This window comes from Triturus cristatus, chromosome 9 (assembly GCF_964204655.1).
Source record: "Triturus cristatus chromosome 9, aTriCri1.1, whole genome shotgun sequence".
Taxonomy (NCBI): domain Eukaryota; kingdom Metazoa; phylum Chordata; class Amphibia; order Caudata; family Salamandridae; genus Triturus; species Triturus cristatus.
The window spans coordinates 378,407,295-378,423,533 of NC_140592.1; the positions used below are offsets into that span (position 1 = coordinate 378,407,295).

A 16,239-nucleotide genomic window follows, 5' to 3' on the forward strand; every position below is an offset into this window, starting at 1 on the left:
AAAGTCTTCTGGCCATAGTGGCTGAGTGGAAAAGGACATGGCTGGTAGCCCCTATCATTGCCACGGAAGGAACAAAAGGAAGAGTGCAGCTAGCATGGGGCTCATTAAAGCACACAAGCGCTGAATCATCCTTGTCACCAATTAGGCGAGTGCTACGGAACGGCATGTCCATAAGAGATGCCAGGACATAATCTGAGAAGCCAGTCGATTTCAGCCAGGGGTGGCAATGGAACACCACCAATGTAGCAATGGCTCTGCCTAGTGAGTCTATTGTGTCCAGTCCGCATCGAATCATGAACTTTGCTGCTTCCCTGCCTTCGGTAATAGCCTGTGTGAGGATGGGTCAGATCTCATCTGAGATCACAGGCAGCGTTTGTGCAACTGCATCCCATACTGTGTGGCTATATTGGTCCAAGAGGCACACAGTGTTCACCAACCGCAGTGCAAGGCTGGTGGAAGAAATAATCATCTTCCTGAAAGTATCCAGCCTCTTGGATCCCTAGCCAGTGGAGTGGATGGGAACACAGCATAATTCACTTTGGTGGGGGGACGCCTGCACCATCAGGCACTTAGGATTGGGATGCTTGGTGAGGAAAGCTGGATCCCAAGGAGCAGGACAGGAGTGTCCGTGCCCCTATCAGGACATCAGAGAGGACTTTGTTGAAGGGCAGGAGGGGTTCTGTGTGGGACATCCCCAGTTGAAGCACCTCCATCAAGATATTGATTTTGACTTCTACTGAGGGTAGCGAGAGGTCGAGGACTTCAGCCGTTTTCCACACCACCATAGCAAATGAGGTTCTTTCCTTTATAGTCATGTGTGTAGAAGAGAGTATGCAGTTCCTCAAAAGAAGGGCGGGGGGGGGGGAAGTGCTAAAGGAAAGAAGAGACCGTGCAACAGAGGAATACCTCTATTCGGAACTAGGGTCCTCACACACCCAGCAAGCTAGGTGTCATGCTTCATCATATGGACCTGCTCCTCGTCGGGCCGGCGCTGCAATGCCCGACGGGCACCCTAAAAGGGGCTCTTTGGCGGAGATCTTCAGTTCCTGGCCGTATGATGCAGTGTGTGTGAGAGGGACCTAGTGGTGTAGATGTGAGTGCAGGTAAGTGAATTAAAACAAGTTAGAGAGTCCAAAAATAGTTTTATTGGGGATGGCTCTCTACCTGAATAAAAATGTGTGGGAACAGAACGGCAGCTAACTGATGTTAAGATTCAGTTTGGCTATGCTCATCTGCGCTGGTCGACATGTTTCTTGCCTATTGGTCCTAGTGATCCGTGGCAATTCCTCAGGACCTAAAAGCTGTCAATAATCTACACTGGGTGGTAAGTACAACTGTTACCTACTACCTGATGTAAGGGAACGGTCTCGCCATCTGCCTAGGGAAACCTAAAAAGAGAGAGGATCATAAGCAAGGCATCCCAAGCAAAGGCAATGTAAAAAGTGGATATATTACACAAGTCTAATTCACAAAGTGATATAAACCCCCTATTGGCTATAAGGTCTAACATGACGTCTATATATACCAAGTGTCAGTGACTCCATACAGTAAGTGGTGATAGACCTACAACTAGTGAAATTAAAAACCAATAAAGATTAAAAAACAGAAGACTGTAATTCACACGTTATCCCAAATGATACTAGGATAGAGTGACTAAGGTGTTCTAGAGGCTCAAGGTGAAACTCAAGGGACACTCACCTAATATGGTTTAGTACCATACTCCTATCCGTGGCCGTGGCGCCACCTGGACACCAAGACTCAGGTGTCCTATTAAAGATAAAATGATACATGGGGTGACAACAACTGGTCCGGCAAGTAATAAGGGCAAATGTACACATAAACTCTAATGCCCCTTTGTGGTCCAGTAGCATGAGCTGCTGTGATGCAATTCCCAGCCCGCTGGGGGTAATCAGATGGTAGGAGTGCACCACTGAGCAAACTAAGAAACAAATAAAGAGGAAATCACAATGATTGTTAATGCCAATGTCGGTCAGGGTATCTGCCAGTAGAAACCGCGTGGTCCAGTAGCTCATGCTACTGGACCACAAAGGGGCATTAGAGTTTATGTGTACATTTGCCCTTATTACTTGCCGGACCAGTTGTTGTCACCCCATGTATCATTTTATCTTTAATAGGACACCTGAGTCTTGGTGTCCAGGTGGCGCCACGGCCACGGATAGGAGTATGGTACTAAACCATATTAGGTGAGTGTCCCTTGAGTTTCACCTTGAGCCTCTAGAACACCTTAGTCACTCTATCCTAGTATCATTTGGGATAACGTGTGAATTACAGTCTTCTGTTTTTTAATCTTTATTGGTTTTTAATTTCACTAGTTGTAGGTCTATCACCACTTACTGTATGGAGTCACTGACACTTGGTATATATAGACGTCATGTTAGACCTTATAGCCAATAGGGGGTTTATATCACTTTGTGAATTAGACTTGTGTAATATATCCACTTTTTACATTGCCTTTGCTTGGGATGCCTTGCTTATGATCCTCTCTCTTTTTAGGTTTCCCTAGGCAGATGGCGAGACCGTTCCCTTACATCAGGTAGTAGGTAACAGTTGTACTTACCACCCAGTGTAGATTATTGACAGCTTTTAGGTCCTGAGGAATTGCCACGGATCACTAGGACCAATAGGCAAGAAACATGTCGACCAGCGCAGATGAGCATAGCCAAACTGAATCTTAACATCAGTTAGCTGCCGTTCTGTTCCCACACATTTTTATTCAGGTAGAGAGCCATCCCCAATAAAACTATTTTTGGACTCTCTAACTTGTTTTAATTCACTTACCTGCACTCACATCTACACCACTAGGTCCCTCTCACACACACTGCATCATACGGCCAGGAACTGAAGATCTCCGCCAAAGAGCCCCTTTTAGGGTGCCCGTCGGGCATTGCAGCGCCGGCCCGACGAGGAGCAGGTCCATATGATGAAGCATGACACCTAGCTTGCTGGGTGTGTGAGGACCCTAGTTCCGAATAGAGGTATTCCTCTGTTGCACGGTCTCTTCTTTCCTTTAGCACTTCCCCCCCCCCCGCCCTTCTTTTGAGGAACTGCATACTCTCTTCTACACACATGACTATGCTGGGCATGTATGCTGGACCTCCTTGAATAAAAGCCCTTCAGTCCCTCCTTTGTTTACATAGTTCTTTCCTTTATAGCCACACTAGGAGAGAAAAGCCCAGGGTCCAGCAAGGTGTCCAGACCACTGGTATCAGCCAGGTCCTCATACCAGTTATCTTCGGCCAAAGGTTCTTCAAGGGAATCAGGTAACCACAGAGATCCTCAGATCCACTTCAGTCACACTCCTCACAGGACCCATTAAAGAAAGGAGGCACCGCCTCAGACTCAAATGGTCTGGTTCTGGTCGGTGCGGTTGTTGACATCGAGCAACACCGATCTGGCACTGTATCGATTTTGGGAATGGCAAAGAGTTGCCGCCACTAAAGGGCATTGGCGGCACAGAGAAACGCACAACAGGACTGAACCCCAGCGAAGGTTGTGGTTTTGCGTCCGAAGTTGTTCAGATCCAGGAACGCATCCAGAGGGCTAGACTAGCATTAAGGGCGAGCCTGCGGCGGAAGCCCAGCATGGGCTCCTCCAGAACCCATGGGGCCTGTAGGCGCTCCAGTGGGGTCCAGTCACCCAATAATGACTTGCATGGCCTCATAACATTCTCCAAATTGGGCGGGGTTGCTCTGAGAAATTCAGGGAGGTGCAGAGCGGACCCAGGCTCCACGGGTGGAGTGTGGAAGCAGGGCCTAGATTTTAGGTGTCGTTCCCACAACTAGGGTTTTGACTTGTGCGATTCGACCTTTTGGCCTAGTTGTGTTTGGTGGGACTTCCTCAACAATGACTATGACCGCAAAAACAACTGATAGGAATGACTCCGAGTGCATGCCATGGACCTCCCACATGACTCGGACCTAGAGCAGTGTGGACTCGCTTGATGTCGAGCCACCAGAACCTTCATCACCCGCTCCCGAATTGCTTTAGGATTCATGGTGCAGCAGTTGGGACAGCCCTGGAGTCAGTCATGCTCTGGCTCCAGGCACCACAAGCAAACCAGGTGGGGGTCTATCACAGACATTTATCTGTGGCAGGCGCAAAAGGGTTTAAACCCCACAGGCTTTTAGGGAAAATCCTTAAGCATACAGGGAGCACAGATGCTAAAAACAAATTGACAAATCATTGAAGTGGTAAAAAGAAAAAGGACCAGGGTAGCTTTTCTAGATCTGCACTGTTAGCGCGGAAAAAAAGCAACTGATGTCAGCGTGCTGGGGTGGCACCTATATAGGCACAGAACATGACACATCCGGCACAGATGATGCCTATGCAAAGCCATTCGACGTCACCTACTGGCATGCAGGGCTACTTCTTAAGATTTTCCAGATCTACTCTGATACCTGGGAAATATTCTATAGTAAGAAATTTGCGTCTAGAAGGCTCTATCAGATATATGTTGCAAACCTTAAAGGAAACTTATCACAACAGGTGATTTGCATAAGGACAGCTGGTCCAGCAACTGTAAAAAGGCAGAGAGACTTAGTAAATGGACACCTGTTTGAGAAGATGACGTCCACAACCTCAGGCAATAGATCAAACAGTCAACTGCTACTGCTCAATTTCACATCTGAACATATAGATTATGCAGGTTTGGGTGCAGAACCCTGACTTGCTGCTGCAACAAAAACTCCTCCCGAAGAGGTACCTCGATTGAGGACATATGCTCATGCCCAGAAGTTTTGGATACCACACGCTAATGGCCCAATACAGAGCCACTAGGATCACTTTGGCCCAGTCATTCTTTATCTTCAGGAGAGGCAGATGCGGAAAGGCATACAGGAGCCCTGTGCTCCACTCTAGCAAGAATGTTTTTCCTAGACAGTGCTCTAGGAAAATCCAATGCATAGAAGTTTTGACAATGCGCATTAGGAGCCTAGGGTACTCCCTGTCTGAAGATGTCCTGCACCACTGCGGGATGAGTTGACCATTTGTGATCCACCTGGTGTCGCTGGTGAGCACATACGCCTTTGCGTTTAACGATCCTGCCAGTTGGTTCACTCCAGCCAACACCGGAGCAGCAGAGCCTCTTGACACAGGACCCAACTCTAGCTGTTTGTTGCAGTACCATATGACAGTGGTGTTGTCAGTGATTTCTTGGACTGGCTCTTCTTGATGAACAGCAGGAATGCCTTCAACGCTAAGTGGATGGCCTGCAGCTCCAACAGATTTATGTGGAGCCGGGTTTCAGCTGGACACCAGAGTCCTCTGCTCTCCACCTCTCCCAGATTACCTACCCTGTCCTACAGGGATGCATCCATCATCAACATCAGCTCTGGATGGGGAAGGGATTAGGGTCTGATGCTGGTCGGGTTGTTGTCGAGCAGCCATCAATGCAGATGTTATGCAGTCTCCGCCAAAATCTGGATGACATCCAACTGGTTTCCTAGGTGCTGTGACATTGAGACTTCAGATCCCAATGCAACTTCCACATCTGCCATATCGCAAAGTTGACAAACGGTATCCATGAGGCCAGCAGGACAAGAAGCTTCAGAGCTGCTCTTAACGAGATCCAAGACTAAAACTGAAACATTGGGTTCATAGTTTGAATGTCCTGGACTCGCAGAGAGGAAAGGCTTGGAACTGTACAGTGTCCAGAAAAGCTCAGAAGAAAGGAAGCCTCTATTAATAAATCAGGTGTGACTTTGTCTCATTGATGAAGAACCCCATAAACATAAAAAGGTTCACCATTATCTGGAGGTAGTCTACTCTGGCAAGCTTGCCTTCAACAGTCAGTTGTTGAGGAAGGGCAAAGGTGGCATTGTAAAAGTGGCTTTGCCATCCAAAGATGGATGCCAACTAACTCCATCACTTTCATGAACACCTAAGGGGCACTGGTAAGGCCAAAGGGGAGAACAGAAAACTGATAAGGCATAATGAAGATAATCATGTCCGAGAGCTGGTGTTTTTGGTAAGTAACTTTGTCTAACCTGCTGAAGGGTCCCAAGAACCTCACAAATCAATCAAACATCAAGACTACCATTCAGACCATAGTCCTGTCCAGACTAGACCAGGAAAATTCCATAATCTTGGGTGTTAAGAAGGTCTAGCAAGCACCCATCAATTACCACCTACATGCAAAACCCGTTTGTCCCTGACACGCTAGGATTCAGTTCTATTACCCTGATACTCATATTCTTAAATGGCTTTTCCTTTTAAGCCAGATCTCTGATCAAAAGTGCCTGTTCAACATTCTGAGGTCTGTTGGGGTATAGCAAACACTAACTAAAATTACATCTAAAATAATAAAATAAAAAAATACCATTCATACTATTTAACGATTTTGCATAACATACAGGTATTCCTAATGCTGGGTAACATTGTTTAAATATTATTCACACATATTATGCATATAAATATTTAGCCACTAATCCGAACATTTCTTAAAGTTTATTATACCTCTTAGCAACTAATGTTTAACTTTTTTAAAGCTTCTGGGTTACTAATTTAAAAACAATTATGCATAATGTTTATGAAATAATAGCCAATTTATTTTAAATGCTTAAATTATGTATTGTAATCGCATTTATATAGCGCTTATTACCCCTGACGAGGCATTGAACCGCTTTTTCGGCGAGCAGCACGCTACTCCAGAACCAATAAAGGATTAGTGGTGAACTAGTATAGTAAAATATGAAAGTAATTGAGTGGTGGATCTGTTAGTCAGTTATTTGGATTGAGAAGGATAGTGGAGGGATAGGAGAGGGGAAAATGTTTGAATTTATATAGCGCTTGCTACCCCTGATGAGGTGTTGAAGGGCTTTCCCGGCGAGTAGCACACTACTCCGGAACCCATAAAGGATTAGTGGTGAATTAGTATAGTGAAATATGAAAGTAGTTTGATTGGTGGGTATGGTAGCCAGTTATTTGGATTGAGAAGGATAGTGGAGCAATAGAAGAGGGAAAAAGGTTGCAGTTATATAGCGCTTGTTACCCCTGGAGTCCTTAATTTTAATAAACTATGGTTTAGGTTAGCGGTGAGAGTTAACTTTCTAGATGATTCAGGAAATAACCCCAGCTTTTAAAAAATAATACTGAGAACATGTAGCTACCATTCCATCTTTATAATGTCCATAATAACCTTTTAACAGTAGGATTTGTTTTTATTTTTTAGAAATCAGAGATAAATGACCTTTGTAACTCTGATAAGAGAAAATGGCACACATTTTCTTTTTATCAAGTCTGGCAGAAAATGTCTCCGATCTTAATCAATAGTATTTTTCAAATGAAACAGGAACCTTTATGGAAAAAAAATGTAAACCAACCTTTCACATTCTTTGCAGGCAAAGGCCCCAGGAGTCGGTGTAACCTCAGGCCTGGCACCTGGCAAACTCTTCTTCTCCAATTTGCGCTGCTTTAACATCGACTTTTCATTCTCTTCCTGGTGTTGACCATTATTGTCCATGATCTACAGAGAGAATTAGTGTTTTATTTTCAAGAACATTTATTTATTTTTAACTTTATTTATGAATTTTCACATATGAACAATATGAACATAATCATCCACTGTCACAGTTCACACATTGAATAACATGTAGTCAGGGATGTACACATATGTCACATATATTGATATCAAAGAGTCCCAGCTAATTTTCAAGAACATTTATCATAGGATTCATTCACCACTCATTGCAATGAGCACCTGCAAAACTTTCAAAGAGATCTGATTGTATTGATTCTCTTCCTGGTGCTGACCATTGTTGTCCAAGATCTGCAGAGAGAATTGTTTTATTTTCCAGAACATTTATCCTAGGATTCATTCACCACTCATTGCAATGAACACCTGGAAAACTTTTGGTTTTAGTCATGCCTTGATCTTTACTTTTCTTCAAGCATTTCCACTACATCTGCTTGACAAGTCCACAACAGTTTGGACCATGGCTGTGATTGCTTATCATCTCTGAAAGCTAAATAAGTATGTATGCAGGAATGTTAGTAGGAATAACCAAACGTATATTGGATGTATTATCCTTAATTAAATTCATTCCTACAGAAGACATGGAAATTACTTCATAATCAAATTTATCATATCTTGATTTGCTTTGTTATATCTCGTGACAATTGTAGTCTATTGTGCCTATGTTGTTATATTTAATAAATTATACAGACATATATTGTCTATCTGTGTTATCTTTTGAAGGGCCATCTACATCTTCAGGACATAATAAGAGCACAATCAGATGAGCATGGCACATACACCAGCAGCAATCCTACATAATATCCTTTGTTCCTTTGAATTCAAAAACAAATTTTAAAAAGGCTTTCAGTTCAGTAAATGTTGAAGATTTTTTTACAAATCATAAATGCAGTATTTGCAAACTGGGTATGAACAAGACTACCCAGTTTTCAAATCATACCTCTCACACGTACCAGTTTAAGAAGTGTTTGAACTGTAATTGTACTTATGTATTTACTCGCATTATGCCTGGGCAAGTTGATTGTCAAGGACTGGCTGCTGAGAAGGTCTACTGAGTTCCCCTTTTAGATTGCCCATGGAAAGGGTGACTCCTTCCACAGTATATGTGATAGATGCCAATTGTCTCTTTAAGAGGGTCCCTGTTAGGAGGAAAAATCCACGAAGAGGGAAGCACTCCTTGCAATATTGTAGTTCTTGATGGTAGATGAACATTAATACTGAAAAAAATAAAAAGGTACCAACCTCCCTCTTACATTAGGAAAGAGAAAAGAGTCAGGCAAGAATATGAAGCATAGAATGCCAGAATACGGTCCAACTTCTGGAAGCAAACATCGACAAATAAGGCAATTAATGTGATATGATGCATAATTCTCTCATGAATGCCTCCTTAACAGGAACTGACATCACAGGAAGAGACTCCACTTAACCTTGGATTGGGAACCTCGAACAACATCCTATGAACAGACCATCACTTAAGGAATGGCTTGTGATAAGGCTAGTCCTTGTTCCTTCCCAGAACATAATTGTGTTTAAATATTGAAGAGAGAAGCCCATGTTTGACATCCTTTGGTTTGTGCTGAGTCCCATCACCATCCTCTTTATGCTTGACGTTCCAGGAAGTGCACAGAAAACACCCCTATGGTGACCATACCAGATGTGTTCAGGTGGCGTGGACACTCAGCCATGTACGGAAAGCAGCATCTTGGAACACAGTGCACAGCAGAGCGTAGAACACTTATTCCCTTCTTCAACGCACAGAGTCTTCTATGAATTCTTGATACTACCCTCAGCATGGATGTAACGAACAAGTTACTTACCTTCGGTAACGCTTTTTCTGGTGGATACAGTATCTGCCTGTGGATTCCTTACCTTGTGAATATCTCCTGTGCCAGCAACATTCGGAAACTTTTGTAGCAGTCCACGCCGATGAGGTCGAATACGACGTCACAGAGACAGGGCTCCGTTCGCGACTCCGCTGACGTCACCGGATCCATAAGAAGACCTCGTCGGCGTGATGACGTCAGTTCCGCCCTTTTTTCCGTGCCTTCGAGGCACACGAACGGACTGACAGCAATATATACACAGTACATAATATACAAAGCAACACACACAGTGTGGAGAATAAATAGGATGGCAAAAGAAGTAACAAACTGACTTTAACAGTAACAAATACATTTTTAAACACCATCATTAGAATTGTAGGTATACAAGGGTGGACAACGGGGAGGAGGGTGGGTCAGTGAGGAATCCACAGGCAGATACTGTATCCACCAGAAAAAGCGTTACCGAAGGTAAGTAACTTGTTCTTCTGATGGATGCATCTGCCAGTGGATTCCTCACCTTGTGAAAAGATTCCCACAGCAGTCCCACTCCCGGAGGGGTGTCCACCCTTCTATACCAGAAAGTCCTGAAGGACGGAACGAGCAAAGTGTCCGTCCCTCCTCACCTCGGAATCCAAGCAGTAATGCTTCGCGAAAGTGTGGAGGGGGGCCCAAGTTGCCGCCCTACAAATGTCCTCCACAAGAACACCTCTAGACTAGGCAGACGTAGAAGACTTAGCCCTATTAGAATGAACCCTTAAACCCTCTGGAGGTTCCTTACCTGCCAAAGAGTAACATATCTTGATGCACAAGAAAATCCATCTGGAAAGGGTGCGCTTGTGCACCGCTCTGCCTTTCCTGCAGCCAACAAAGCCCACGAAGAGCTGGTCCTCCACTCGAAAGTCTTTAGTCCTATCAAGGTAGAAGCTCACCGCCCTCTTAGGGTCCAAGCGGTGAAGCCGCTCCTCCTCCTTGGAAGGGTGAGGGGGAGGATAGAAGGTAGGAAGGGTAATGGACTGCCCCAGATGGAAAGGAGTTACCACCTTAGGCAGAAAAGCAGCCCTGGTCCTGAGTACCGTTCTTTCAGCATGAATAGTCAGAAACGGAGGCTTAGAACTCAAAGCCTGAAGCTCACTCACCCTCCTAGCTGAGGTGATAGCCACAAGGAAGACCGTTTTGAATGACAGCAGCCTCAAAGGACAACTATGCATAGGTTCGAATGGGGAACCCATTAAGAAAGTTAAAACTAGATTTAAGTCCCACTGGGGCATGATGAAGGGAGTAGGCGGAAACATATTAGTAAGGCCCTTAATAAACCTTAAAACCACCGGAGATTTGAAAAGAGATGGCTGATCAGGCAAACAAAGAAATTACGATAAAGCTGACAAATAACCTTTAACAGTAGCCACAGCACAACCCTCCTTGCCGAGGTGATCGCAATGAGAAAAACCGTCTTGAAAGACAACAGTCTCAAGGGACACTTGTGTAAGGGCTCGAAGGGAGAACCCATCAAGTAAGTTAAGACAAGATTTCAATTCCATTGAGGTACAATAAAAGGAGTAGGGGAATCTTGTTTATAAGGCCCTTCAGAAATCGTAAAACAATAGGTGATTTGAACAATGATGGCTGATTCGGCAAGCAAAGGAAAGCTGCTGATCCGGCAAGCAAAGGAAAGCCGACAGATATCCCTTCACAGTGGCTACAGCAAAACCTTGCTGAGCAAGAGAAAGAGCAAACTGAAGGATGTTGGATAAACGAGCCTTCAAAGGGTCAATAGATTTCTCTCCGCACCAAATAACAAATTTAGACCACCTATAGGAACAGATAGATTTGGTGGAATGACGTCTGGCAGACAAAATTACATCTACCACATCTGGCGGAAGAGAAAAAGAAATCAGGTTGCCCCGTTCAATCTCCAGGCATGAAGGTGTAAGCTCTGGAGGTGGGGGTGTAGAACCTACCCCTCCGACTGCGAGAGGAGGTCTACCCTCAGAGGGAGACGGAGCGGAGGGCACGAGGAGAGGTGGAGAAGATCTGTATATCACACCCTTCTTGGCCAATCCGGGGCGATCAATATGACTTGGGCCCGGTCTTGGCAAATCTTCCTCAGAACCCGAGGAATCAAGGGTATGGGAGGAAATACGTAAAGGAGATGTGAGTCCCATCTCAACTGAAACGCGTCACCCAATGCTCCCTGCATCAGATACTGGAGACTGCAGAATTACGGGCAGTGAGCATTCTCGTGAGTGGCAAACAGGTCCACCAGAGGAGTTCCCCACGTCCAGAAGACGTGACGAACCACCTCCGGATGGAGCCTCCACTCGTGGTCGGCAGAGAACTGCCGACTGAGACTGTCTATCGCCCGCAATTCCAGAAGGTTGATGTGAAGCAACCTTTCTTCCGGAGACCAAAGACCCTTGATCTCCAGATCCCCCAGATGCCCCCCCCTCCCTAAAGTGGATGCATCCGTTATCACTGTGGCCACCGATGGAGGTAGATGAAAAGGCTTTCCTTGAGACAGGTTGCACTCCACACTCCACCAAGACAGATCCGCTGCAGCTTCTCTGGAGATCCTCACAGGCTCCCTGAGATCTCCCTTGTGCTGATACCACTACCTGCGGCACCACTGGAGTGCCCTCATGTGCCAGCGTGCATGGTTGACCAACAGAATGCAGGAGGCGAACAGACCAAGCAGACGAAGGACCTTCCGGACTGGAACGACCGCTCCATTGTAAAACAAGGGAATCATTTCCTGAATGTCAAGAATCCTTTGCGGAGGTGGGAATGCTCGACACACAGTAGTGTCCAGTACCGCCCCTATGAACAGGTTGAGAGGGCACCAGGTGAGATTTGGGCACGTTTATCGAGAAACCCAATTTGTACAACAGCTGAGTTGTATCCTTCAGAAGATGAAGCACCTTCTCTGGCGACTCCGCTTTGATCAGCCAGTCGTCCAGATAGGGGGAAACTGGAATCCCCGACCTTCTGAGATGGGCTGCCACCACTGCCATCCCCTTGGTGAAGACTCGAGGTGCAGTAGTAAGACCAAACGGAAGGACCACAAACTGATAATGTTGCATTCCCTACCGTAAAACGGAGATACTTCCTGTGCGACTTCAGGATAGGGATGTGAAAATACGCATCCTGCAAGTCGATCGACACCATCCAGTCCTCCTGTTGCAGCGCTTGAAGAACCTGCGCAAGGGTTAGCATCTTGAACTTCTCCTGTTTCAGAAAAAGGTTCAAGATCCTGAGGTCCAGGATTAGACGTAGCCTGCCATCCTTCTTCGGAATCAGGAAATACTGGTAGTAGCATCCCTGACCCCTCTCCTGCTCTGGAACGACCTCTATCGCACCTTTTTTCAGTAATGTCAGAACTTCCTCCTGCAGGAGAAGAAGGTGGTCCTCTGAGGAAGCACCTTGGCAAGGAGGGTAATTTGGAGGGAATTCCCGAAAGGGAAGGGCGTACCAATTTTCTACAAGATCTAGAACCCAAAGGTCTGTAGTAACCGATTCCCAATCTTGTACAAAATGGGTAAGCCGGCCCCCCACAGGACCAGTATGATCCAGAATGGTGGATCTAGGGCTGCTTTGCAGTGGTGGGAGGGACGGAGGAAGAGGAAGAGGAGGAGGAGAGCTGCCAACCTCGAGCACGACCTCTGATTCTGCCCCTGTAGCTCTTATACAGGGTGTTCTGTTGCTGTTGTGGCTGCTGCTGCTGGGGCTGCCTGTAAGTACGAAAGGATGACCTTCCAAAGCCCCTGTACCTCCTGAACGATCCCCTAGGCTGAGTTTGCAGACCCAGAGATTTGGCCGTGGCTTTGCTCTCTTTAAATCTTTCGAGTGCAGCATCCGCTTTCTTACCAAAAAGACCAGAGCCGTCAAAAAGCAAGTCCAGGAGCGTTGCCTGCACATCAGGGGAGAACTCGGATGACTTGAGCCACGCACTCCTCCTTGTGGCAACAGAAGAGCCCATAATCCTTGCGACAGAATCAGCGGTATCCAAGCCACTTTGGATTACCTGACGTGCAGCCGCCTGGGTGTCCGACAGTACCTCATTAAAGTTCAGTCTATCTTCCTCTGACAGTTTTTGGGCCAGTGTTTTGCTGAATCCATAAGAGCATGGATATATCGGCCCAAAAGACAGGTGGCGTTTGTCGATTTTAACGCCATACTGGCATAAGAGAACACCTTCTTGGCCGATTGGTCTAATTTCTTTGCATCCCTGTCACTCGGGACTTGGGGAAAACCACCTGAAGATCTTTTGGAACAGGCAGCCTGAACCACCAGACTCTCCGGAGAACGATGGGAGGTTAGAGAGTCTGGGTCCCCTGGAGCCGCCCTATATCTCCTTGCAACATCCTTAGAGACCGCAGGAGCAGAGAAGGGCTTATGCCATACTTCCATTACCGGTTCAATAATGGTGTTAAAAGGAAGCAAGGGCTCCGATACAGAGGAGGGAGAGTGTAGAACGTCTGTAAGGATGCTTGGTTTAAACTCTGCAGATGGTAACTGCAGATCCAGAAGCTCAGCCGCCTTTTTAATAACAGAGTGGTAGGGAGCCACATCCTTTGAAGGAGCATCAGCAGGAGGAGTAATCTCCCATTTAGGTGACAAGTCCAGGCCACTAGCCTCCTTCAATTCCTCAAAGAGATCATCTCATTCCATCAGCTCACCTTCGTCCACTTCTTCCATCTGCTACCTCTATTCCTCCAGTACCCTTTGAGCCTCCCTCCTGGATCTGATTCTCACAGCAGGAGTCGGCGGCGCCGTAACCGAATCCGATGGTGTTGGAGCCGGCGTTGAGCGCGGATCCAAGGGAGCAGTCGGCGTCGAACAAGGCCGAGTCGGCGCCGGTGAAGATGGAAGCAGCGTCGATGTCCTTGGCGCCGGTAAATGGCAAGACGGCGTTGCCGGAAAAAATGGCATGAAGGGAGCCTGAGGGTAAGCTTGAGGAACTCCCAAGCTGAAAGCCATAGGACCCATGGGACCCGAAGGCGCACCAGAGGGGTACAGGGCTCTGGAAAAGACCCCATACATCGTTGGATCTTGACCTGGGCCTGGAAACGAAGGATATGGCTCAGGCTGAGGCATCACCGGACTCGGGCCGATCGGCGCCGGCGGTGAAATCTGCGGAGTCGAAGCATCGTCCGGAGCTGGAAGATCTTCAATTGGAACCGGAGACGAAGCCAGAGCCGGGGCTGGAGCAGGAGAATGCTCCGGTGAAGCAGCAGGCGATGTCAGGCCAACAGGAGAATCAGGAACAGAAACAGGGGAAGGAGATACAAAGTCCTTACGACGTCGAGAAGGTGAGGTCGATCTAGGAGCCGCATTCGAGCGATGTCGAGATCCATGCCTCTTCTTTTTTTTATGTTTCTTGGACTTGGAAGCATGCCCCGACGTCGACTTCGATCTTGATCTTCTCTGAACTCTCTTCTCCCTTTTCATCCTGGCAATGAAAAATTTGGCCTCCCTCTCCTTCAGAGTCTTTGGACTCATCTTGCGACAGCAAGAACATCCTTCAACATTGTGATCCGATGAAAGGCACCATACACAGTCCTCATGTGGATCCGTTATCGACATGTGCTTACCGCTTTCCCTGCAAGGCTTAAACCCGGTCTTCTTTGTCGACATCTTCAGCTGCAGACAAGAAGAAAGAGAGAGATACCAGCAGAAGACAAAGTATCCAACTAAAGATACAGCGAGGGTCCCAAAAACCGTTAGCGTCGACGGCGCGGTAAAAAGGGAACTGACGTCATCACGCCAACGAGGTCTTCTTATGGATCCGCTGACGTCAGCGGAGTCGCGAGCGGAGCCGTGTCTCTGTGATTCCGTCTTCGACCTCATCGGCGTGGACTGCTACAAAAGTTTCCGAATGTTGCTGGCGCAGGGGATATTCACAAGGTGAGGAATCCACTGGCAGATGTATCCATCAGAAATTAACATACATTGGCAGTATTACAAATCCCTGAAGGTAAAGTCACCATGAACTGAGGTTCAAACCCTATAACATTAGGTGTTTCGTACTCCCCACTTTTCTCAATTCGAGGTAGTCACCATCAGCCATCCACCTTCAATTTCTAATTTATAAAACCTAGGTCAAGAATTTTACTTAAGGCAATCCCACTCAAGGACCTCTCAGTGTAAGAACTCACACGTCAAATACACCGGGTGTTTCTACAGTCCTAAAAAAAGTGTGAAGAAGCAAGATGACACCTCACGTGCGCACCACCAATTGAGCTTGCTGATTGGTACTCACCAGCTCTGCCCACTTTTATCATCATTGGTTGTCATCTTGCCCCAAAAAATAAATAAATAAAGTGTCCACAGAAATAAACCAAATTGTGAGTGTAAATAGTGAAAAAATCACATACCAAGATGCGACTAAATTGTGAAAATAAAAAATGCTTCTTCACACTTTTTTTAGGACTGTAGAAACACCCGGTGTATTTGACGTGTGAGTTCTTACACTGAGAGGTCCTTGAGTGGGATTGCCTTAAGTAAAATTCTTTACCTAGGTTTTATAAATTAGAAATTGAAGGTGGATGGCTGATGGTGACTACCTCGAATTGAGAAAAGTGGGGAGTACGAAACACCTAATGTTATAGCGTTTGAACCTCAGTTCATGGTGACTTTACCTTCAGAGACCCAAGCCTGTGTAGATGATTATTGATTGAGAGGAGGGCGACTTGGGTCTATTTCCCTCTATAGCTCCTTATTGTGTGCAAGTATAACAAATCCCTCAAGAAAATAAGCCAAGAACACTACTGCAATGTCTACAAAATGAGTAAAGTAAACCATTAGCCAAACAGCTTCACGGATTCTACAAACACCACATAGATTTCAAGTCCTTGGAAATAGAACAATAAAAATTCACATGGAGAAGATATTTTGGAGACAGTGAAATCGTGAAAGTGTCTGGAAAAT

At 46.1% G+C, this 16,239-nt stretch overlaps 1 protein-coding gene across 1 annotated transcript in view; it reads right to left on the minus strand.

The window, feature by feature from the left end:
- Positions 1 to 16,239, minus strand: part of ZNF541 (zinc finger protein 541) — a 1,112,036-nt gene that overhangs the window by 65,956 nt on the left and 1,029,841 nt on the right. Inside the window, exon 15 of the mRNA XM_085627847.1 lies at positions 7,341 to 7,483. Within this exon, the coding sequence (XP_085483973.1) occupies positions 7,341 to 7,483 (143 nt within the window). The remainder of the gene's footprint in view (positions 1 to 7,340; positions 7,484 to 16,239) is intronic.